The 24,764-nt window shown below is 44.8% G+C and overlaps 1 protein-coding gene across 1 annotated transcript; it reads left to right on the top strand.

Annotated features, from left to right (window-relative positions):
* The first annotated feature begins 10,099 nt into the window (after nt 1-10,099).
* On the top strand, nt 10,100-14,012 carry LOC123097343 (hexosyltransferase GAUT11). The gene is made up of 2 exons (XM_044519067.1): nt 10,100-10,639; nt 12,015-14,012. Exons 1-2 carry the CDS (start codon nt 10,475-10,477, stop codon nt 13,464-13,466), a joined length of 1,617 nt encoding a protein of 538 aa, XP_044375002.1. The 5' UTR covers nt 10,100-10,474; the 3' UTR covers nt 13,467-14,012.
* The last annotated feature ends 10,752 nt before the right edge of the window (nt 14,013-24,764 follow it).

Below are 24,764 nucleotides of genomic sequence, written 5' to 3'. Positions count from 1 at the left end.
TAATCATGTCAGTTTGTAATTCCTGATAATATTCTTCTACAGAATTTTTTCCTTGTCTTAAGCGCTGCGATTTTTAAAGTAATTCACGTTGATAATATGGTGGAACCCAACGGGTACGCATAGCAGTTTTCAAAGCAGCCCAAGTAGCTGGAATAGGATATAATCTACAATGTTCAGACCACCAAACACATACAAAACTAGTGAAAGCACAAACAGCAGCAGCAACACGTCTATCCACGGGAAATTGTAAGCATGTAAATCGTTGTTTAGTTTCTAACTCCCAAGTAAGATAAATATCAGGAATGTATCTACCCTCGAATGGCGAGATATTCAACTTTAGTTTAGGGATGTGGTCTTTGTCTCGTACATGAGGGGGTGGTGCAGCCCTACCGTTGCGATTATATGCACGAGGACGACCTGGTGGTGGTGGTGCTGGTGGTTGCACGTGATGACCCGCAAGTATAGGGGATCAATCGTAGTCCTTTCGATAAGTAAGAGTGTCGAACCCAACGAGGAGCAGCAGGAAATGACAAGTGGTTTTCAACAAGGTATTCTCTGCAAGCACTGAAATTATAAGTAACGAGTAGTTTGATAGCAAGATAATTTGTAACGAGCAAGTAATGATAATAGTAACAAAAGTGCAGCAAGGTAGCCCCATCCTTTTAAGTCAAATGACAAGCCAAAACGGTCTCTTATGATAAGCAAAGCGTTCTTGAGGGTACACGGGAATTTCATCTACTCACTTTCATCATGTTGGTTTGATTTGTGTTCGCTACTTTGATAATTTGATATGAGGGTGGACCGGTGCTTAGGTGTTGTTCTTACTTGAACAAACCTCCTACTTATGATTAACCCCCTCACAAGCATCTGCAACTACGAGAAAAGTATTAATAATAAATTCTAACCATAGCATTAAACTTTTGGATCCAAATCAGTCCCTTACGGAATAGCGCATAAACTAGGGTTTAAGCTTCTGTCACTCTCGCAACTCATCATCTAATAAATACTCCACAATGCATTCCCTTAGGCCAAAATATGTTGAAGTGTGATGTAGTCGACGTATACATGACACCACTAAGGGAATTACAACATACATACCATCAAAATATCGAACACCTATAAATTTCACATGATTACTTGCAACAAGATTTCTCCCGTGACCTCAAGAACAAAAGTAACTACTCACAAATGATAATCATGCTCAAGATCAGAGGGGTATTAAATAGCATAATGGATCTGAACATATAATCTTCCACCAAATAAACCATATAGTAATCAACTACACGATGTAATCAACACTACTAGTCACCCACAAGTACCAATCTATAATTCTGGTACAAAGATTGAACACAAGAGATGAACTAGGGTTTGAGAGGAGATGGTGTTGTTGAAGATGTTGATGGAGATTGCCCTCCCCAAGATGGGAGAGTTGTTGGCGATGATGATGACGGTGATTTCCCCCTCCGGGAGGGAAGTTCCTCCGGCGGAATCGCTCCGCCGGAGGGCAAAAGTGCTCCTGCCCAAGTTCCGCCTCGAGATGGTGGCGCTTTGTCCCGAAAGTCCTCTCCTAATTTTTTTTCTAGGTCAAAATGACTTATATACCAGAAGAGGGGCACTGCAGGTGGGCCGAGGAGGGCACAACCCACCAGGGCGCGCCTGGGCCTCCTGGCGTGCCCAGGTGGGTTATGCCCACCTGGGGGCCCGCCTCTGGTACTTATTGGCTCCAATATTTCTTATATATTCCATAAAAATCCTCCATAAAGTTTCAGCTCATTTGGAGTTGTGCAGAATAGGTAGCCTGACGTAGCTTTTTCAGGTCCAGAATTCCAGCTGCCGACATTCTCTCTCTTTGTGTGTACCGTGCATATTATGAGAGAAAATGCATTAGAGATACTCCAAAAAGCATTATTATACATAAAAACAATATAAATAATAGTAGGTAATCATGATGCAAAATGGACGTATCAGCACATAGTTTTGATTTTGATCAACCTCATCCTCGTAATGGTCCTCCTCCTCTGCAGTAGCAGCAGGAGCTACAGAAGCATCAACAGCAGTAGCAGCGGCACCAAAAGTTTGTCCTGGCTCAAAAGGAACACGCTGCGCTTGTCCTGCTGGATCGCGACGTGGAGGCGGTTGTTGGTGTTGTTGCAATGGTGCAACAGAGGCGGTTGGTGGTTGTGGAAGATGCACGAATACTTCATCGAACTTGGCGTCCAACTTGGTGTCAATTGTCTTCTCAATTCATCAATCCTCTCCATTGCCTTTCCAAAGCTGGCCATCCCCTCTTCCACCTGTTGACCCAACATTTGCTGAAATTTATCATGAAGCTCCTTCTTCATCATGTTCTCCTAGTCAATCTCGTCGAGTTGTGGTCCTGCCATGGTTAGCAGCAATAGAAACACACAAGAATATGATCCTACAGACTACTAGAAAGTGGTGGTGGTGGGGTGTCACAAATCTGTCAAGCAAATCTCAAATTCTTACTAGTTCTTACCCAGTAGCAGGCGGTGATCAGCATCTGTTGTAGCCAAAACTCTCAAAGCTTGGATAGAGCGATTACCAGGGAGCGTCAAACGCACGACGTAGATGTATGTGGAGCTGGGATGACTTATAAGATGGTAGCAAAAAGGTCAGCAATAATCAATTCAGAGATCCAAAGTTGAATACACGCTCAACGACGATACCGTGCTGGTCCTAGGATAAACCGTGCTAGAGATGCAAGCCTAGAACACTAACAAAATCACGACACGACACATAAACAAGGGGTAAACACACTCTAGATTTTTTTGCGCTCTTTTTTTTTGCCGAAAATCACTATAATGGCGAGTGTCTCAAAACTCTTCCCAGGTCAAAATAACAAGATAGGCATGAAATTTTTTTGACTATAATTTTTCGAAAATAGGGCAGCGATGACCAAAAAGTACGATAAAAATCACTATGATGGCACGCGTCTCACAAGACTCAGAAAAGCCTAACAACAGGAGAGGGAAAAATATTTTCACCTGCTGAAATTTTGGCCTAAAAACTGCCCGGGGTCTCCAGACTCTTTTTTCGAAACCTACCCAGGCAAGGAAACACGAATCTAAAAATAGATGGATCTCGAAAACAAACCTAATATGAAAAAGAACTCGGATTGGTTACGGTATAGGACAGTGGTATATGTGGACTCGGGTTGGTGGTGGATATATGGCAGCGATGATGTATATGGTGGGGTGGTGGTATATGGCAGCGGTGATGTATGTGGTGGTGGTATACGGTAGAGGTGATGGTGTGGTGGTGGTATACGGTAGCGGTGGTGGTAGGGATGAAGATGGTGCGGCGGCAGCGTGACAACTTGTGACCAGAACTCGAAACTCTAAAAGACTAGAAACTAAGACCAGCAACTTGACACGACGATGCAACCGCAAATTCAACAAAGCAAACACAAAAAAGATTATGCAATGGCTCAGATTGGTTTGGATATGTTGAACTAACCCTAATTTTTTTGCTTTTTCGTGGACTGCAAGTATGAAGAACAGACTCGATCTAAACTACGAAAAACTGTAAGATCTCACCAAGCAACCTGGAAATCTGATACCACTTGATAGAGGCAAAGGTGTCGTGTCTTTCGATGAGAAGGTGATTATCATTTTCTGTGGGAGTAGACTTTGACGATCCGACTACGGATGTGCGAGAAATCGCGCCTTAGCAATTGCTAAGCTAACTTTCGAGGGTTATTGACCATGCCGGAGCACGATCAACCTAACCACGAGGGTCTATTTCCTGCGAGCAAACGCAACCAAGAAACTGAGTTTGCAATCTGGATATTGCGAATATAAGAGGAAAGCTTTATTGATGAAAAGTGGGGTTCTGTGATGTCTTGGTCTGGTCGTGGAACACAAACGAAGTACGCGAAGTTGTAGCTATGGCAAACTTTAATCTAAACAAAACCCAAAGTCTAAACGACGCCCTAAGGGCTGTATATATGGAGGAGTAGGGGGGATTTCGTGACCCCTTGTAGGAGGGGTCCGAAACCAACCATAACTTTGTTTCCCCACACATACGGACTCTAAAAACAACCTATACTTAAGTATTTCGAAATTACATGGGTCCGACCCACTAATAAGGTGACGCAGCACCTATAATAGCCTCTGGCCGAAATTTTTGAAGTGGTATCTTGTATATTTTGTCCAAGCCTTCATGCACTCATTATGGTGGCCTCAAAGTCTTGAAATGATCACTTGAAACTCCATTGTTGTTCCCCTTGGGCATGCCATCATCTCCATGCTTGTTCTTACTCCAATGTTCATCCTTCTTCTCCAAGATAGGCCCTTTATTTGTAAGCAAAACAAATGTATCAAATTTATGCAACATCATATTCTCATGAACATTAGAATTATTACCAAGAAACGAAAGTACCTGGTAATTTAATTGGCGTGCACGAGCTATAGTAATTGGTCCAGTATGTATAGCAGAAGGGGTTGTGGGTGTAACAATGGTATTGATGTCCTTATCACAGATCAGTGGAGCGCAATTCTTGAAACATCAAATAAACTCAATCAAATGTAATGTTTGTATTCACTTTACCCGTTCTTGTTCTGCATGCAAGACTGGTCAGAACTAATGAGTTGAATAGAAAATTTGGTATCGGAAACCACAATAGGCGTTGGCAGCTCCCAATCAGAGAACCCACCCAGGAAGGATACTACATTATTCGGATTCAAAAAATGATCAAGATCCATGGGAGTATTCAAACTTCCAATGCATCATTCAAATTATAAGACACAATAAATTTGAATAGTTCTCAAACACCACCATTGCTAATTGGTCATGAACTCATACACGAGGAGCCTCTGCTCCTCCTCGCTGTAGTAGTCGGTCATCCACCAGGCTCAGATGTCGCAGTTGCAGTTCCCCGAGGAAAGCAACATGTTAATACATTTACTTGACACATGGAGTACATTAAAATGTGGATAAAAATATAATCTGAAGAGAGCAACTAAATATCAACAAATCTAAAAAATGAGACCGGTTCTTACCACAAGAAGTGGATGCCTTCAGTTTTAACTCGGTGAGGTAAGGAAGTGCATCACATGCCAGCAGCGATTCGACGATGGGCGAGACCGGAGGAAGCTGCGCTATGCGAGCGAGCTTCATGGAAGGGAGGCCCGCATGCGTGCCGGAGGGCTCAGGGCATGACCTATCCACCTCAAGCATAACAGCAAGCAAGCACACCCAACTGTTACCCCTGCCAGGCGCGGACCCACTCCAGGCAGTGTGTAACGCCCACGATGCGGCTATATCTCCCACGTGTCGAGGCACGACTTAGAGGCATAACCGCATTGTGGTTTTGTCGCAAGAAGGGTCATCTTCACACAATCCCATGTAATGAACCAGAATGGGATAAAGAGTTGGCTTACAATCGCCACTTCACACAATACATAAATAAATCATACATCAATCAGAGTACACACATAGGTCCGTCTACGGAACCAAAAGAAAAGAAGACAACCCCAAATGCTAGATCCCCGATCGTCCCAACTGGGCTCCACTACTAATCATCGGGAAACGAAACATAGTAACGACCAAGGTCCTCGTCGAACTCCCACTTGAGCTCGGTTGCATCATCTGCACTGGTATCGTCGGCACCTGCAACTGTTTTGGTAGAATCTGTGAGTCACGAGGACTCAGAAATCTCACACCCGCGAGATCAAGACTATTTAAGCTTAAGGGTAGGAAAGGGGGTAGTGAGGTGGAGCTGCAGCAAGCACTAAGCATATATGGTGGCTAACATACACAAATGAAAGCGAGAAGAGAAGCAACGCATCGGTCGAGAAGCTAGAAGTGATCAAGAAGCGATCCTGAAACTACTTACGTTCATACATAACACAAACCGTGTTCACTTCCCGGACTCCGCCGAAAAGAGACCATCACGGCTACACACATGGTTGATGTATTTTAATTAAGTCAAGTGTCAAGTTCTCTACAACCGAACATTAACAAATTCCCATCTACCACATAACCGCGGGCACGGCTCTCGAAAGATTATACCCTGCAGGGGTGTCCCAACTTAGCCCATTATAAGCTCTCACGGTCAACGAAGGATATTCCTTCTCCCGGGAAGACCCGATCAGTCTCGGAATCCCGGTTTACAAGACATTTCGACAATGGTAAAAGAAGACCAGCAAAGCCGCCCGATGTGCCGACAAACCCCGATAGGAGCTGCACATATCTCGTTCTCAGGGCACACCGGATGAGACATCCTACGAGTAGAACCAGCCCTCAAGTTTCCCCGAGGTGGCCCTGCAGTCTACTCGTTTCGAACCAACACTCGAAGGAGCACTGGCCCGGGGGGGTTAAAAAGATGACCCTCGAGCTCCGGAAACCCAAGGTAAAAAGGCTTAGGTAGGCAAATGGTAAAACCAAGGTTGGGCCTTGCTGGAGGAGTTTTATTCAAAGCGAACTGTCAAGGGGGTCCCATAAATCACCCAACCGCGTAAGGAACGCAAAATCAAGGAACATAACACCGGTATGACGGAAACTAGGGCGGCAAGAGTGGAACAAAACACCAGGCATAAGGCCGAGCCTTCCACCCTTTACCAAGTATATAGATGCATTAATTAAACATAAGAGATATTGTGATATCCCAACATATCCATGTTCCAACATGGAACAAACTTCATCTTCACCTGCAACTAGCAACGCTATAAGAGAGGCTGAGCAAAAGCGGTAACATAGCCAAACAACGGTTTGCTAGGAAAGGTGGGTTAGAGGCTTGACATGGCAATATGGGAGGCATGATATAGCAAGTGGTAGGTAGCGCGACATAGCATAGAGTGAACAACTAGCAAGCAAAGATATAAGTGATTTCGAGGGTATGGTCATCTTGCCTGAGATCCCGCAAGGAAGAAGAACGAGTCCATGAAGAAGACAAACGGACGAAGTCGAACAAATCCTCACAAACGCGACGTTATCGGAACTAACCCGAAGAAGCAACACCGGAAAGAAGCAAACAACATGGTAAACACACAAGCATAAGCATGACATGATGCACAAACAAGTATGATGCATGTCCCGTTTAATGATTCATGGCATGGCAAATGCAACAAACAAGTATGATGCATGTCCCGTTTAACTGTTTAAGATTATTTAATTCGAAGCTACGGTTAATTAGTTATGAAATAAATCATTTTAACATGGCATTTAAGCAAATTTAAACAAACAACATTTTAAACATGGATGAAAGCAGCATATTTTGAACCTAGATGAAATTCTAAGCATTTTCATATATAAAACATTTTAATCCGATGCACGGTTATTTAAATATGAGCAATGCAAGATGATGGCATTCCCTGTAAATATGCAAAAGAAATTAAAACAACATGGAACACGGGCTGGGCCAACCACTCTCAGTGACGAGAGGGCCCGTGGTGCTGAGGTGGCAGGAGTGTGGGTGTGGAGAGGGGTGTGTGTGGACAGAGAGAATGACGAGTGGGGTCCCACTGTCATAGAGGCCAAAATGGTAAAAATTGGGCACTTCACAAGTGGCCCGATGGGGATTCAAACCTGGGTCCGTAAGGTAAGTGGGAGAGGTTTCAACCACTGCGCTAGGATCGGGTGGTCTGGATAAGGGTGCGGCCGAGTTGCCCTTAAACAGTTAGGTGCCCTGGTTTGGCTTCTTCTACGGAAACAGAGGAGATGGCATCGTCGCCGGCGAGCAACGGCGGCACGGCAGGACTCCGTATGCAGCGGCGGGCATGCGGGAAGGAGCAGCGGTGCTGATCCAAGGGCGCGGGAAGGCTAGGAACGGCGGGGCGCTCAAGTTCGAGCTCGACTCGGCTCGGGCATGCGGTCGCGCGCAGTGGCAGGGAAGGGAAACGCGGCGAGGCGGCGGGTCCTTGTGTTCGAGCGCGGGCGCGCAGTCAGGGTGCGGGCGTAGGTACGGCGACACGCGACGCGTGACAGAGAGGGGGTTGTGCTCGAGTTCGAGCATGCGTGTGCAAAGCTGCGGTTGCGGGAGCCCGAGGACGAGCTAGTTCTTGACTCAGGCCGTCTCGGCGCTGCCGAACTGAGGCGATGGCGAGCAGGAATGCAGCATTGCGGGCAAGGCATGCGGGTGCGCGTGCGTGCGAGGAAACTGGCAAGGACGCGAGCATAGCGTGGAGTGCGTGTGCAAGAACAAGAGAGCGCAAGACAGAATACTTCAACTACACCCAAAAATTCAGAGATCGTCGGAGCATCGAGATCATGGCGGAAGCGCGACCCTAGCATCTCCTACGGGGATCATCCAGCATCGAGAAGGACAAGGGAGGAAGCCGGGTATACCTCCTTACCCTAGGACGAGAAAACGTGGCCGGCGATGGAGGGAGGCATCGGCAGCGGGTCGACGAACTTGGCACGATCTTCTGTCCGAGATGCAGAGGAAGAAGGGGACGTCGTGGAAGGAGTTCTCGGCCGCGGATCAGCGTCAGGACGGAACCAGGGCGGCGTTCACGATCGCTTGGACGAAGGAGGGGAGGCCGCGGAGGAGGGTTAGGCCGGTGGTGAGGTCGTGACCGAGCCGGCCATGGCGTGGGCCATGGCCAGGTGGCTGCTGCTGGACTGCTGCTTCCCTTTTCCTTTTTTTTTCTTCAGACAGAAAACAAAAGGAAAAACACAGGGGGATTTGGAAGGATTTTGAGAAATGTGACAAAATTCTCAAGGTCCTGAATTTGTTTAGTATTTAATAAAATTGATTTGGGAAATTTTAAAGGCAGAAAAATATTCCAAGTTTGAATTAGGTTCCAACTTGAAGCAATTTTTATCCCAGCCAAACCAACTCCAAATTAGGTGAAACTTGGCAGAGAGGTGAGTGGCATGATTCTAGAATTGTGAGGAAGAGATGAACATTATAGGAGGAGTGAAAAATGGCACTTGCCAAATAGAAGCAAGAGAAGGAGGGGAGGGGTGATGCAAGGGGTGATCATGCATGAAACACACAATGCACATGATGAGCATGATGAAATGCAACATTACAAGAAGCACAAATGCAACACTTGAAATGATCACAATGCAAACATGGATGAAAAAAGCAATACATAAAAGGAAATGGCATAGCAATGCAACAAATAACAACACAAAGACAACCAAAAGAATCCAACCATGATAGACCCAAGGAATTGGATGAAGACCAAAATTGATACATTGTCAAAATAAGGAAGGTTTTACATCTGGGGTGTTACACAGTGGAATATAAAATATGACATGCCGATGAGGCTCGTGCGGATCCGGCCAAACTTTGTTGCCGACGGGGAGGAGCGGCTATGGTGGCTTGATGGCAAGGCTGTGGTGCGTGTCGTCTAGCAGATCGGCGACGACGCCACACTGGTTCTCCCCAACCCTCGCTTCTCTGTAACTCTTCGCCACGTCTACTGAAGATCTGGGAGGAGGAGGGCGTTCGATTGTGCAGCGACGACATTTGAGAAGGACTACAAGGTTTGTAGGATCCGCGATCTGAGGCCTCCCATGCTCGTTCCCTAACAATGTCCACCTCTGTGAGGAGAATAGGAGCAGAGGAGGAGATCGGCGGCTACATCCTGGGAAAGGAAAGAGAACAGGAGAGTGGAAGGGATTGACGATGGTGCATGTGTTTCCTTTTCTCGGGTGTTTCCTTTTTCTTTCCTTCCCTTTTCTTTTTTTAGTCTTTTATTTTTGAGAAATTCCTTTTTTTTCAGTCTGTAGGAAGAGGTGAGAATGGGAGGATTGTTTTTTATGCCCATAGGCCGGATTATTCCCATGGGCTGGACGAGTGGTTGATGTTTTGGTAAGTAGTGATTTGATTAGATCGAGTTAATAAATGACGTTGTTTTGGGAAAGTGATAATTTGATTGAGTTAATTCACACGTCAAACGGGCTTGCTAAAATTTGCACGGTTGAGCGAAATGTCGCCTATAAGATGCCCGCGTTGCGTAATATAGGGTTTTCTGTGGGGTTGGTGGGAGGTGAGGCGAGTTTACCAACTTCTTCATTAGAAATAGAGACTTGCTAAAATTTTTACGGTTGAGCGAAATGTCGCCTAAAAGACGTTTGCGAGTGTAATATAGGGTTTTCTATGAGGTGTGAGAGAAATGGAGACGCACGATGGGCAAGGAGACTGAGGTACTACTTCCACCTGCCTCCCTCGCTCCCACCCTCAGATCTCCCTCCTACCTTTCTCTAAATCGCGCCCCCTCCTACCTTTCTCTCGTCACATTAGACCTTCCAGATCTCACCAACCTCTTACCAGCCGGCGTTTCTGCCTCTCTCAGTGCCGGAGCTTCACGACGCGGTCTCTTATCTGTTCGGGGTGATCCATCCGACCCCCCGGATCCTCCGCAAAGACGGTGCCTTTCTGGTTGTTCTCGGCACTATCCATGGATGAAGGTTTAGCGCGACGGCAGTGAGGTCAGCGTGTGGAGTTCCTGGGTTGAGTTGTTGCAGCGAGAGACTTTGGGGAAGGGCGCACGGCGGCGAGATGCGGGGTTCCGAGATGCGGAGGCGGGCACCAGAGTACCGGCGGCAGTCGCGGCGGCGGCTGCCGGGATGGATCTGGTGGCTCGTTGGGATCTTCCTTGTGGTTGGGCTCATGCTCTTCGTCCTGCACCACAACCAGAAGGAGCAGTTCCGGCCGCCCGTCATAGTGAGTAGCTCAAACATGACTCCGTCTGATTTCCTGCTTGCTGATTTATGTGGTGTGACATCTTTGCTCGGAAGATCACTTCCTTCCTGTCAATTTTGAAAATACGTGGAAAAAGTTTTAGCTTTTTATGCGTGCAGACAGATCTCTGTTAGCGTTTTGTATGAGATCTTTAGAAATAGTTCCATTGTTGGTTTCTTCTACTATGTTATAAGGTGAGCTTGGTTGTGTGTTGTTAGGCTTTTTGTGGTCAGAGCACATCATTTTCTAGATCTTCATTATCCAATTTCATTGTTACTTGCTCCTTGAAGGTTTGTGTTTTTATCTATATTGATTTGTGCATGTTTATGGAAAATTTTATTTTCACTGTCTAGAAAATGTGCTTTTGATGGCTAATCATGACTAGTTGGTAGAAACGGCAAACAGGCTGTATTTTCTTGTAGTTGGCGTGGCATTACTGATAGGTTGTCTCTGCACTTGTTGGAGGTCTGCTCGTGTACTTAGGTTAAGTGTCCTTCTCAGGAGGAGGTTTCCCATCTTCATCATGATAGCATATGCTATTCCTTTACTATGAAGATGATTACTTAACTGGTGGTGGAATATGAAAATTAAACTCACACCATAAGTCAATTTTTAGTAGTATGTGCAGTGTTGAACTATCACAGGTGCGATTGGGTTATCCAGGGACTACTTGTTGGCAGCTACTTAGGTACTTGCTTAAAAAGAATAGCATCGCCTGTCATGATTTTACCTTCGAATTTGCGAATGACTTTCAGTAGCACTGAGTAGTAAACTAGTAACTTTATCCTAGGTTATTCCTGCCTATCTGATAGTAATACAACAGCCACATTAGTTTCTCTTGGTATCCAATGGTCTGTAAAATCTGGATAACATTGATAGAATTGTTTTTTTTAACTGCACAGCTTATGAGAAAAATAGCCGAGATCAAAACTGAAATTATTAATAGAACACGATGTCAATAGAGATATAATATTGCCAGTGAGTCTTATTGGTAGCCTTTGATGTATAGTTCTTTATGTCGTACAGGTCTTAATCTTTTTGTATACAAAAGTATGATCTGAACATTTCTTGTGCGAGTTTTTGGCGCCAAACTTTGCTGGCCATTAACTGTTATTTATGGGTCAACACATGATGACAGCTGTTCAGTAACATTTAATTTTAGTGTCAACAAAGTTAATCATTGGGATGATAACTAAAAACTTCTCCTTATATTTGGAATATATTTTTGGTCCCTGCTACTTTTAAGTGCATAGATATATTTCTTCATTGACCTTCCCCACAATGAAAGAAAATCACATTCTTTAATTAAACTCAGTCGATTGTGCATATTTCCTCATTTAGCTCGTTCTTGTTTCAGAATGAAGGGTCAGAAACTGAAGAAGTTTCTCCTGAGAAAGTTAATTTCACTGAAGAGCTTTTAAGCAGTACATCTTTTGCACGGCAATTAGCAGACCAAATGACTCTAGCAAAGGCCTATGTTATCCTTGCGAAAGAGCATGGCAACCTTCAGCTTGCATGGGAACTTAGTTCCCAAATAAGGAATTCTCAAAGATTGCTCTCTCAAGGGGCTGTTAGTGGGAGAGCCATCACTCAGGAAGAAGCCCATCCTATAATAACTCGGCTGGCACGGTTAATATACAAAGCGCAGGACTCTCATTATGATATCAGCACCACAATGGTGACACTCAAGAGCCATGCCCTCGCACTAGAGGAGCGTGCAAAGGCAGCAGTTGTTCAGACTGCCGAGTTTGGTCAGTTAGCTGCAGAATCACTTCCCAAGAATATCCATTGTTTAACGGTGAAACTGACAGAAGAGTGGCTTCAGAACCCAAAACTAAGGAGTCGTTCAGAGGAGCACAGGAATTCCACACGGTTGGTAGACAATAATCTGTATCATTTCTGTATATTCTCGGATAATGTGCTGGCCACTTCAGTTGTTGTCAATTCTACAGTGTCAAATGCAAACCACCCTCAGCAGCTTGTGTTTCATGTAGTCACAGACAGGATCAATTTTGGTGCTATGTCAACCTGGTTCCTGATAAATGACTTCAAAGGGTGTACTGTCGAAGTCCACTGCATAGAAGAGTTCTCATGGTTGAATGCTGCTTCTTCTTCTCTTGTCAGGCGGCTGTCCGAGATGGAAACAAAGGGTTCCTCTGGTGGTTTGAAGACACAAGAACGGGAAATAAAGTTCCATAATCCGAAGTTTGTTTCTCTGCTGAACCATTTACGGTTTTACATCCCTCAAATACTCCCCAACCTGGAGAAGGTGGTTTTTCTTGATGATGATGTTGTGGTGCAAAAGGACTTGACACAGCTTTTTTCCATAGAATTGCATGGTAATGTTATTGGAGCAGTGGAGACTTGTTTAGAGTCATTTCATCGGTATCACAAATATCTTAATTTCTCGCAACCAATAATCAGCTCAAAGATTGATCCACATACTTGTGGGTGGGCTTTTGGAATGAACATATTTGACCTAATTGCTTGGAGGAAAGCAAATGCAACATCGCTTTATCATTATTGGCAGGAGCAAAATGCTGATCAATTGCTTTGGAGAACGGGCACACTTCCAGCAGGCCTTTTGACATTTTATGGCCTAATGGAGCCCCTAGACCGGAGATGGCACGTATTGGGTCTTGGGTATGATGTAGACATAGATGACCGCTTGATTGAGAGTGCTGCTGTTGTGCATTATAATGGGAACATGAAACCCTGGCTGAAGTTGGCCATTCACCGGTACAAGTCTATATGGGAGCGGCATGTCAATTTCTCGCACCCACATGTTAGAGAGTGTATGTTTCACTAGGGAGTGTGCAATCTCTGTTCACCATCAATGGTCTTCCACGGCACTGAAGCTAGAAACTTCAGTTTCTTTAATAGGATTGCTTTTGAGCACCCTAGTTTCGAAATTCTTTTGAGCACCCTAGTTTCGAAATCTTCCAGAGCTAGATTATATACTCAACAGGCATCATCAAAGAACTCAACTGTTTTGGGTGGGGGAAGATTTATTTTGAGAAGAAAATAATTCAGTTGCAGATTTTTACATACAATTCGGTCTGGAAGTTTTAGCAGTCTAATGAGATTACCTGGATAGATATTGTAAAGGAGATACAGTTGTTGGATTGATGGGTCATTTTTTGAGATGTTAGAAAATGCCAATTGCCAAATCAGCTGTGCAGAGCTTACTGGTGTTCATTCTTTTCAGGCTATTGTATTTTATACTGTACCGTTGAGGAATGTCTTCCTTTTCCTTTTTGTATAAACAGTTCAGTATTCTTCACAGTACGAACTCGGCTCAACTGGAGATATAGGAAAGTTAAGTAATTTTGATGTTCAGAAATTGAGTTTCTCATGTTCCATACCACATAGCGAAGAGAAAATTGCAATTCTCCCTCTGTTTGATTGGTTTTTAGTTCCAGAATGGTTCATCGACCTGTGTTATGACTGCCTTTACAATTTGTGTGGATTATGTAGTCAATTTTTGTAGCAGATGCCCCAAGTCCAAGGCTCTTATGGCGTGGCCTAAAAGAATGAACAAGGACGTTGATAACGCTCACATGTGTGGTGGGAGCGACACCTGCCTGCACGCTCTATAACATGTGGACTATGTCACGTCATCGCATGCATGTGAGAATCTTTTTGAATTTTTAGTTTTTAAATTGATGAAAAATCCGATTGAAGATTTGTTTTCACCATATCCATAGCGACGAGATCTTCGAAACTAGATCTCATATCAATATGTTTCGACGACTTTTAAAAGTTGCCATGTCTATTGCACATGAGTTGCCATGATATGTTTCAGCTATTTTCTTCTACATTTAAAAGTAAATTTTGACATATTATAAAACGGGGAATTAAAAAACCAGACTTGCCATGACCATAAACTAAAAATTTTATGATACATGCACTTAAAGTTGCCATGGTTTATTCAAAAAATAATTTTTATGGTCAAAGTCCTGGACTTGCCATGGTCAAAGTACTAAAATTGCCATGCTCTATAAACTAAAATTGCCACATGGCAACTTTAGTGTAACACTATGACAACTTCAGTGTAAACATCATGACAACTTTTGACCAAAATAAATTTCATCGAAACATATCAACATGGGATATAGTTTTGAAGATCTCGTAAAGACGGATTTAATGATGAAATGGATTTTTAATTGGTTTTTTTAATTAGGAGATTAAACATTTTTAAGCCGAAAACTAAAAAGATTCATGCCGATGTCATCTGTTTTGATGTGGCAAAATGAATAGTACTGAAGACGTTTGGGTCATGTTGCTTCGTGCCACACGTATGGGCATTAACATTTGCGATGAACAAAGATTGTATCCTCAAGCAAATCAAGCAAAAATGAACTTCCTTGATGGTGCTAGTAATGCAAAGATTTGCTTTTTTGTAACTTTGGCCGTGTTGTAACCTTGCCTGTAACCTTCGTAGTGATGTGAACCTTGGCTATATTGTGACCGCTAAGTGTTGTTGTGAACCTTTTTTGTATTGCAAGGATTTATACTTCTGACAGAAATCTCATGTTGAAATTCTCCTTATGTTTGTTTTATGTGGATCGGGATGGTTGAGTTGAATGCACGTTGTACGGGTGAACAGAGGAGGTTCTTGTATACTCTTGCTCATTGTGTTGGTTAATGATTACACCTCAAAATGGCAGCCAAAACATGGGATATAGTTCATTTCAATTTACAAATCCTGGTGTCAACCTAACATGAAACTTGGCAGAGTCAACAAAATAAATCTTGACAAAAATTTCATTTCATTTCTATTGAAAGACTGCCCAAAATTACACCTGGGGTCCCACCTCAATTCTACATGCCATTCCACGTGGATTGTCAATGTCAGTCAACACAAGTTAAAGAGGTCAACGAAAGTCCAAACATGCCTTCGAGAGTCCAAGCAAGCCATCGGGTCAACAAAAGTTTAAACAAGTCTTCATGATCAAAATGTTAAAAGACAAACAACACAAAGAATAAGTCAAAGGAACAAAGAAGTCCAAAACCGAGGAAAAAAGCCTTTGTATTGGGGAGGGAGTCTCCCTTGACGGGCCATATCCCACCTCTGAGCCCATCCAAATGCTCATGGAACCAAGGAAAAACATTACCTAGTTCTACCCTCTCACCTCCTCTTTTCAAGCGTAATCATGGTCAATTGTCAAGGACCCCTAGGCTAAGGCATCCCATGGGAACTTAAATTGTTCATCAACCACTCTAAACTTGAATAAACTTAAGAGGAGAGTCATCCCCCCTCACTCCCTCGCTAAGAAGTGACGCTCGATTGGAGGCCGGGAATCGAAATCCGAGGGACCTAGTAAGACATGAGCTATTGGGAGTCATGGGACTTTGTAAGCGGTAGCACTGTAAGTGTTCCGCGCATCGAGCACCGCTCTCGATGCCTCTTCCTCATAGGACGGAGGCTGTGTTCTGACGAGGCCACTGGACCCATTTAAAATAAATGAATTGTGTCACTTGTCGGTGCATGACGACCTTATCTATAAGGCCCTCGTACACACCCTCGTCTACTCATACTAGCCACATTGCTAAGGGTACCCCCCGTGGAAAGTTGCTTCTTGAACAATAACATTGACATCGACCGTGGGGAGTCCTCGCCGTGTAGAAGTCACCTCGACCATTGAAGGTAGATGACCCCGAAAAAACAAGTGAAATAGCATGGTGCCCCCATGTTTGGTTTTGGTAATTGATGAAAATCCCTACAGACTAATGGTTTCCTTGAGGTATATTCGAAGGGTTTGTCCATAGGCTTTGCTTGAAGACTATTCATTGGTTTCAAGGGTATAAGAAGGAGATTATGTGTTAACAAGGTGCTACTTAAGGAGTTATCCAAAGATTGGTCATGTGAGAGTTGAGCCTATTGCAAGCATGTCTTGAAGAAGAAGATTGTGTGAACATTTATGTTTTTCTTCAAGACATCATCTTTATCAAGAGAGAATATAAGATACGAGGTTGATCAATACTAAGTCAAAAGTCAAAGAGTGATTCAAGTTGATTAACACACAAAGCGTAGAAGATGTACCGAGTGGGATCAAGTGATCCCATGGTTTGGTAAGCATCATCCATTACGCTTTGTATACTAACACATGGTCTATGTGAGGGTTCTTTGTGGGGTTAGGTATGTTTCCATGGGCGTGCATCAAAAGGAAGATATCATATAGTCCATGGAGGATGACATCAAGTGGTGATCGTCATTAAGGTTGCGGTGTGCAAGTTCAAGTGGAGGATCACGAAGAGATCATGCTTGAAGCTTGCTATCCATTCTCGTGATAATGGACATGTGAAGATGTGCCTAAGAGAGGCTCACCCATAGTGGAGTATGAGGGAGCAATCTAGTAGTCTTCATCGAGCGTGTGGAATCGAGAAAGGTGGGCCAACTTGAGGAGATAAAGAGCTTCATTATCTAGCTCAAGTGGATTATGCGCAAGGCAAAGGTTTGACCTTGATAGGTTTGCTATTTTACCGGTCTCATGCTTCTAGTTGGGAGACCGGGTTATAGGATTGATTGCCGTACTATTAAGGGGGGCTCTCAAGTGAGTAGCTTGATCGTATCGTTCGTAGAGAGCTCAAACCATTGTATCTTTGGCCTCATCTTTATTGGTTCTTATTTGGCTTTCTCTATGTGAGTTTTTAGAGTTTGTGTTCGGCTTCTTGTCTAACTCAAGCTCATCGAAAATGGAGTTCTCATGCATCATCTTTACGTTTTCATTCTTGGAGAGTTTGCCGGTTCATATTTTGGGAAGGTCCTCTTCCTTATCCTATTGACATTTATTTTCCATTGCTAGTTCTTAATATATCCAACAAGCTTGAGTTTGCTGATTTTAGAGTTCATTTGTAGTAGTTATGGCAGTTTCGGTCTTCTTACATTCTTTTGTTTATGCGGGGCAGTTTTTCAGCATCTAGTTGGTAGTACCGCTCTGGTCCCACGATAGTACCTCTTAGGCGATACTTCCATAGACCATCGGGGGGGGGGGGGGGGAGGGCGCACCCCCCAGGCTTGTGGGCCCCTCGTCGCACCTCTTGACCTAATTCCACCTCTATACATTCCCAAATATTCCCAATACATCGAAGAGCCACCCAAAATAATTTTTTTGCTGCCGCAAGTTTCCGTTCTTCCGCGATCCCATCGGAAGGCCTTTTTCGGTACTCTGCCGGAGGGGGAATCGATCATGGAGGGCTTCTACATCAACCTTGCCGCCCTTCCGATGATGTGTGAGTAGTTTACAGCAGACCTACGGGTCCATAGCTAGTAGCTAGCTGGCCTCTTCTTTCTCTTTGATCCTCAATATAATGTTCTCCTTGTTGTTCTTGGAGATCTATTCGATGTAATCTTCTTTTGCGGTGTGTTTGTTGGGATCCGATGAATTGTTGGTTTATGATCAGATTATTCATGAATATTAATTGAGTCTTCTCTTAATTCTTTTATGCATGATTATTTTAGCTTTGTATTTCTCTCCGATCCATCCGTTTGGTTTGGGTAACTAGATTGATTTATCTTGCAATGGGACAGGTGCTTTGTGATGGGTTCAATCTTGCGGTGCTCAATCCCAGTGACAGAAAGGGACATGACACATATTTGTATTGTTACCATTAAGGGGAAAATGACAAGGTTTATTCATAATACTTGGGTTTACTTTGTCTACATCATGTCATTTTGCTTAAGGCGTTACTTTGTTTTCATTAACTTAATACCCTAGATGCATGTTGGATAGCGGTCGATGGGTGGAGTAATAGTAGTGGATGCAGGCAGGAGTCGGTCTACTTGTCTCAGACCTGATGGCTATACACATGATCATTGCCTTGAATATCGTCATAACTATGGGCTTTTCCATCAATTGTCCAACAGTAATTTGTTCACCCACCGTACTTTATGTGCTCGAGAGAGAAACCTCTAGTGAAAATTATGGCCCTCGGGTCTACTTTTATCATATATAAAATCCAAAAATACCTTGCTGCAATTTGTTTACTATTTTTAATTTTAATTTTATTTATCTATCTATCACTATTAAATTTGATCGCTGCAAATAACCATCGAGGGGATTGACAACCCCCTTGATCACGTTGGGTGCAAGTATTTGCTCTTTTGTGTGTAGGTGTTGTTAACGAGGTTTCACGTGGTTCTCCTACTAGATTGATAACCTTGGTTCTTAACTGAGGGAAATACTTATCTCTACTATACTGCATGATACTCTCCTCTTTGAGGAAATCCCAACGTAGCTCACAAGTAGCAGAGATCTAGATATAAATTTCCACCAATCCATCTCTCCTCTAAGTGAGGGGAACCCCTTGGATCTAGATCTTGGAGTTCCTTGTGTCCTCTTCTTTATTCTTCCTCTCATCTTCCTCCATAAGCTTTTGTTATTGTGTGGAGATTTGGGACAGAAGGACTTGAGCACTCTGTGTGGTTTTGCCATTGCATTTGGTGCATAGGTTTGAGATCTCCACGATGATTCATGGAAGTGAAAAGTTGAGTAGTTTGTTACTATTGGGTGTTTAGGAACCTTAGAGCTTGTGCCTCTTGGGTGCTTGAGCGCCCTAGACGGTTGGTGGTGTCTGTTTGACATGAGAAATAATGAAAATAACGTGGGTTATTGTATTATTATCCCTCTACGCGCCAGGGGAAATAAAACTTTGCGGGCGTGTTAGTGTACTAAGTACACAAATAAAGATAGGGCAACATGCACTTTATTAATCTCTCAATGGAGAAACAAAAATACAAGATCCCTTTACATGTGCGCTCCATGGCCTACTAGCGCAGCCTGCCTGACTGTAGCAATTGCGGTCTCTGGTTCCCGGGGCCTCGGAAGTCTCCCGGTTAATTACTCTCGCGGTTACTCCACGGGAAACCTCTGATTAAGCCGTGTGGTCATCTTCGTCATCTTCGCCTTGCGTTCTCCATGCATGCTGATAGTGGTGTGTGGGCAGCGGCAGAGCCCGTGGCCTCATCGGTACACGCGCCGCTGAAAATGTGGCTTTGTGCTAGCCACGCTCGCCCTTGCCGTCAGGCGTCGTCGGTCTTGGCACGATGATGTAGTTGGGGTTGAAGTTGCATGGGTCTTGCTCGGCTCGGACTTCTAGACGACCTAGCGGCCTCGTCGGGGTATGCAAGGGGTATGCCTCATGGGAGTAAGTTGTTTAGGAGACCGACGTTGATGTAAGACCGTCGCACGCTGACATCGGCATGGCCGGTGTGGTTGGCGCCTCGTCTCGGCTAGACGCAGAGAATTCAGCGGGCCCGTCAAGACAAAGGGCCCCGCCTCACAGGGCCGTGGAAAAGGTGGCGTCGTGGAGGGGCGTGGTTGATGCCTCGTCTCAGCTAGACACCGTATTTGGTGGCCCGCTAAGACAAGCAGCACGTTGTCCGTACGACGACGAGACTTGTATGCAACGAAGAGTGCGCCTAGTCTCGGCTGGACGCCGTATTCGGTGGTCCACCAAGACAAGGGCAAAACATCGCGGTGTCGAAGAAAAAAATGGCATCATGGAGGGGCGTGGTTGATGCCTCGTCTCAGCTAGACGCCGTATTCGGTGGTCTGCTAAGACAAAGAGCACGCCACCCGTACGACAACGAGACCTGTGTGCAATGAAGGGTGCACCTCGTCTCGGCTGGACGCCGTATTCGGTGGTCCGCCAAGACAAAGGAAACACATCGCAAAATCTTGGTAAGGGTCGGTGAAGACGTGTCATCGCGTAGCGCAATCTTCTTCGTATCGCGGGCTCTGTGTTGTGGGCAGTACCGGGGGCGTGTGTCATCTTCATGGGCTCCGGGTTGCGGGCTCCAGCTTGATGAGGTAGACTTCGTGGTGTTCTCCTGCTAGCTCCATGCATCCGTCCTATGTGGCACTAGATTGATGATGGGCGTCATCTTGGTGGTCTCTCTGTCTCCATCTTCCACGGCACGACGGCGGCATCCTCGCGAGCTCCACATCTCCGTCTTCCATGGCATTGGCTTGACGATGGGCGTCGTCCTGACGAGCTTCGTGTCACCATCCACCGCTGCATGTTGGCGGCATACTCACAGGATCCACGGCTCCGTCCTCAACGGCACCTCCTTGATGATGTTGATGATGGGCGTCGTCCTCGCGAGCTCCGTGCCGCCATCCACCGCGGTACGGGGTTGATGATGTTGGCGATGTGCGTCGTCTTGGCGAGCTCTGCGCCGCCATCCACCGCGGAACGACATCCTCGCGAGCTCCACACCTTCGTCCTCCATGGTGCCAGCTTGATGGAGAAGATGACGGGCGTCGTCCTAGCAAGCTCCGCGCCTCCATCCTCCGGCACCGGGTTAAGCCTGGTGATGTCGATGTAGTCTCCGCGTCCGGCGGCGTCGTCCACCGTCTCCATTGCATTTGGTACAAGAAGAGCGCCGCTTCATCCGCCGCCACCTCCGCCGTGCACGTCGTCTACCACCTCAACAACACCTGGTATGTGAAGAGTGTCGCTTCGTCCGTGGCCACTGAGGGAGTCCTGGATTAAGGGGTCCTCGGGCGTCCGGACTATGTAACATGGGCCGGACAAATGGGCTATGAAGATACAAGACAGAAGACTTCTTCCCGTGTCCGTATGAGACTCTCCTTTGCGTGGATGGCAAGCTTGGCGTTCGGATATGTAGATTCCCTCCTTTGTAAACCGACTCTGTACAACCCTAGGCCCCTCTGATGTCTATATAAACCGGAGGGTTTAGTCCGTGGAGGCAATCACAATCATACAAGCTAGACATCTAGGGTTTAGCCATTACGATCTCGTGGTAGATCGACTCTTGTAATCCTCTTATTCATCAAGATCAATCAAGCAGGAAGTAGGGTATTACCTCCATCAAGAGGGCCCGAACCTGGGTAAACATCGTGTCCCCCGTCACCTGTTACCATCGACCCTAGACGCACAGTTCAGGACCCCCTACCCGAGATCCGCCGGTTTTGACACCGACATTGGTGCTTTCATTGAGAGTTCCGCTGTGACGTCAAAGACAGGATTGATGGCTCGCCTTGTTATCAAGGAAGGTATCACCTCCGGAGGAGCCCTGGCCCCAGGCCAAACCCTCCGGCTGGGCGGCTTTACCATGACCGCCCGTGCGGCTGTCAAGTGATAACCCACAAGTATAGGGGATCGCAACGGTTTTCGAGGGTAGAGTATTCAACCCAAATTTATTGATTCGACACAAGGGGAGCCAAATAATATTCTCAAGTATTAGCAGTTGAGTTGTCAATTCAACCACACCCGGATAACTTAGTATCTGCAGCAAAGTATTTAGTAGCAAAGTGTATGGAAGTAACGGTAACAGTAGCAAAAGTAACAGTAGCAGTTTTGTAGTAATTGTAACAGTGGCAACGGTAAAGTAACTAAGCAAAGAGCAATATCTGAAAAGCTCGTAGGCATTGGATCAGTGATGGAGAATTATACCGGATGTGACTCGTCATGCAATAGTTATAACATAGGGTGACACAGAACTAGCTCCAGTTCATCAATGTAATGTAGGCATGTATTCCGAATATAGTCATACGTGCTTATGGAAAAGAACTTGCATGACATCTTTTGTCCTACCCTCCCGTGGCAGCGGGGTCCTATCGGAAACTAAGGGATATTAAGGCCTCCTTTTAATAGAGTACCAGACCAAAGCATTAACACATAGTGAATACATGAACTCCTCAAACTACGGTCATCACCGGGAGTGGTCCCGATTATTGTCACTTCGGGGTTACCGGATCATAACACATAGTAGGTGACTATTGATTGCAAGATAGGATCAAGAACTCACATATATTCATGAAAACATAATAGGTTCAGATCTGAATTCATGGCACTCGGGCCCTAGTGACAAGCATTAAGCCTAACAAAGTCATAGCAACATCAATCTCAGAACGTAGTGGATACTAGGGATCAAACCCTAACAAAACTAACTCAATTACATGATAAATATCATCCAACCCATCACCGTCCAGCAAGCCTACGATGGAATTACTCACGCACGGCGGTGAGCATCATGAAATTGGTGATGGAGGATGGTTGATGATGACGACGGCGACAAATTCCCCTCTCCGGAGCCCCGAACGGACTCCAGATGAGCCCTCCCGAGAGAGTTTAGGGCTTGGCGGCGGCTCCGTATCGTAAAACGCAATGAATCCTTCTCTCTATTTTTTCTCTCCCCGAACGTGAATATATGGAGTTGGAGTTGAGGTCGGTGGAGCTCCAGGGGGCCCACGAGGCAGGGGGTGCGCCAAGGGGGGGTAGGCGCGCCCCCACCCTTGTGGATAGGGTGTGGGACCCCTGGTCTTGATTCTTTCGCCAGTATTTTTTATATATTCCAAAACTATTCTCCGTGAAGTTTCCGGTCATTCCGAGAACTTTTATTTCTGCACAAAAATAACACCATGGCAATTCTGCTGAAAACAGCGTCAGTCCGGGTTAGTTCCAGTCAAATCATGCAAGTTAGAGTCCAAAACAAGGGCAAAAGTGTTTGGAAAAGTAGATACGACGGAGACGTATCAACTCCCCCAAGCTTAAACCTTTGCTTGTTCTCAAGCAATTCAGTTGACAAACTGAAAGTGATAAATAAAAACTTTTACAAACTCTGTTTGCTCTTGTTGTTGTAAATATGTAAAGCCAGCATTCAAGTTTTCAGCAAAGAATATGAACTAACCATATTCACAATAGCATTTAGGTCTCATATTTACTCATATCAATAGCATAATCAACTAGCGAGCAATAATAATAAATCTCGGATGACAACACTTTCTATTATGATATAACAAGATGGTATCTCGCTAGCCCTTTCTGAGACCGCAAAACATAAATGCAGAGCACCTCTGAAGATCAAGGACTGACTAAACATTGTAATTCATGGTAAAAGAGATCCAGTCATAGTCATACTCAATATAAATTAATAGTAATGGATGCAAATGACAGCAGTGCTCTCCAACTGGTGCTTTTTAATAAGAGGATGATGACTCAACATAAAAGTAAATAGATAGGCCCTTCGCAGAGGGAAGCAGATATTTGTAGAGGTGCCAGAGCTCGATATTAAAGCAGAGATAAATAATATTTTGAGCGGCATACTTTCATTGTCAACATAACAACCGAGAGATCTCGATATCTTCCATGCTACACACATTATAGGCGGTTCCCAAGCAGAATGGTAAAGTTTATACTCCCCACCACCAACAAGCATCAATCCATGGCTTGACCGAAACAACGGGTGGCTCCAACTAACAACAGTCCTGGGGGGGGGGGTTGTTTGCAATTATTTTGATTTGGTTTGAGCATGGGACTGGGCATCACGGTGACCAGCCATTTTCTCATGAGTGAGGAGCGGAGTCCACTCCTCTTGAGAATAACCCGCCTAGCATGGAAAATACAGACAGCCCTAGTTGATACATGAGCTATTCGAGCATACAAAACAGAATTTCATTTGAAGGTTTTGAGTTTGGCACATACAAATTTACTTGGAACGGCAGGTAGATACTGCATATAGGAAGGTATGGTGGACTCATATGGAATAACTTTGGGGTTTATGGAAGTGGATGCACAAGCAGTATTCCCGCTTAGTACAAGTGAAGGCTAGAAAGAGACTAGGAAGCGACCAACTAGAGAGCGACAACAGTCATGAACATGCATTAAAATTAATAAACATTGAGTGCAAGCATGAGTAGGATATAATCCACCATGAACATAAATATCGTGGAGGCTGTGTTGATTTTGTTTCAACTGCATGTGTGAACATGTGCCAAGTCAAGCCACTCAAATCGTTCAAAGGAGGATACCACCCTATCATACCACATCACAACCATTTTAATAGCATGTTGGCACGCAAGGTAAACCATTATAAACTCCTAGCAAATTAAGCATGGCATGAGCAACTATAATCTCTAATTGTCATTGCAAACATGTTTCATTCATAATAGGCTGAATCAGGAACGATGAACTAATCATATTTACAAAAACAAGAGAGGTCGAGTTCATACCAGCTTCTCTCATCTCAATCAGTCCATCATATATCGTCATTATTGCCTTTCACTTGCACGACCGAACGATGTGAATAATAATAATAGTGCACGTGCACTGGACTAAGCTGGAATCTGCAAGCATC

This window comes from Triticum aestivum, chromosome 4D, assembly GCF_018294505.1.
Source record: "Triticum aestivum cultivar Chinese Spring chromosome 4D, IWGSC CS RefSeq v2.1, whole genome shotgun sequence".
NCBI lineage: Eukaryota > Viridiplantae > Streptophyta > Magnoliopsida > Poales > Poaceae > Triticum > Triticum aestivum.
This window is presented reverse-complemented; position numbering and strand designations above follow the sequence as displayed.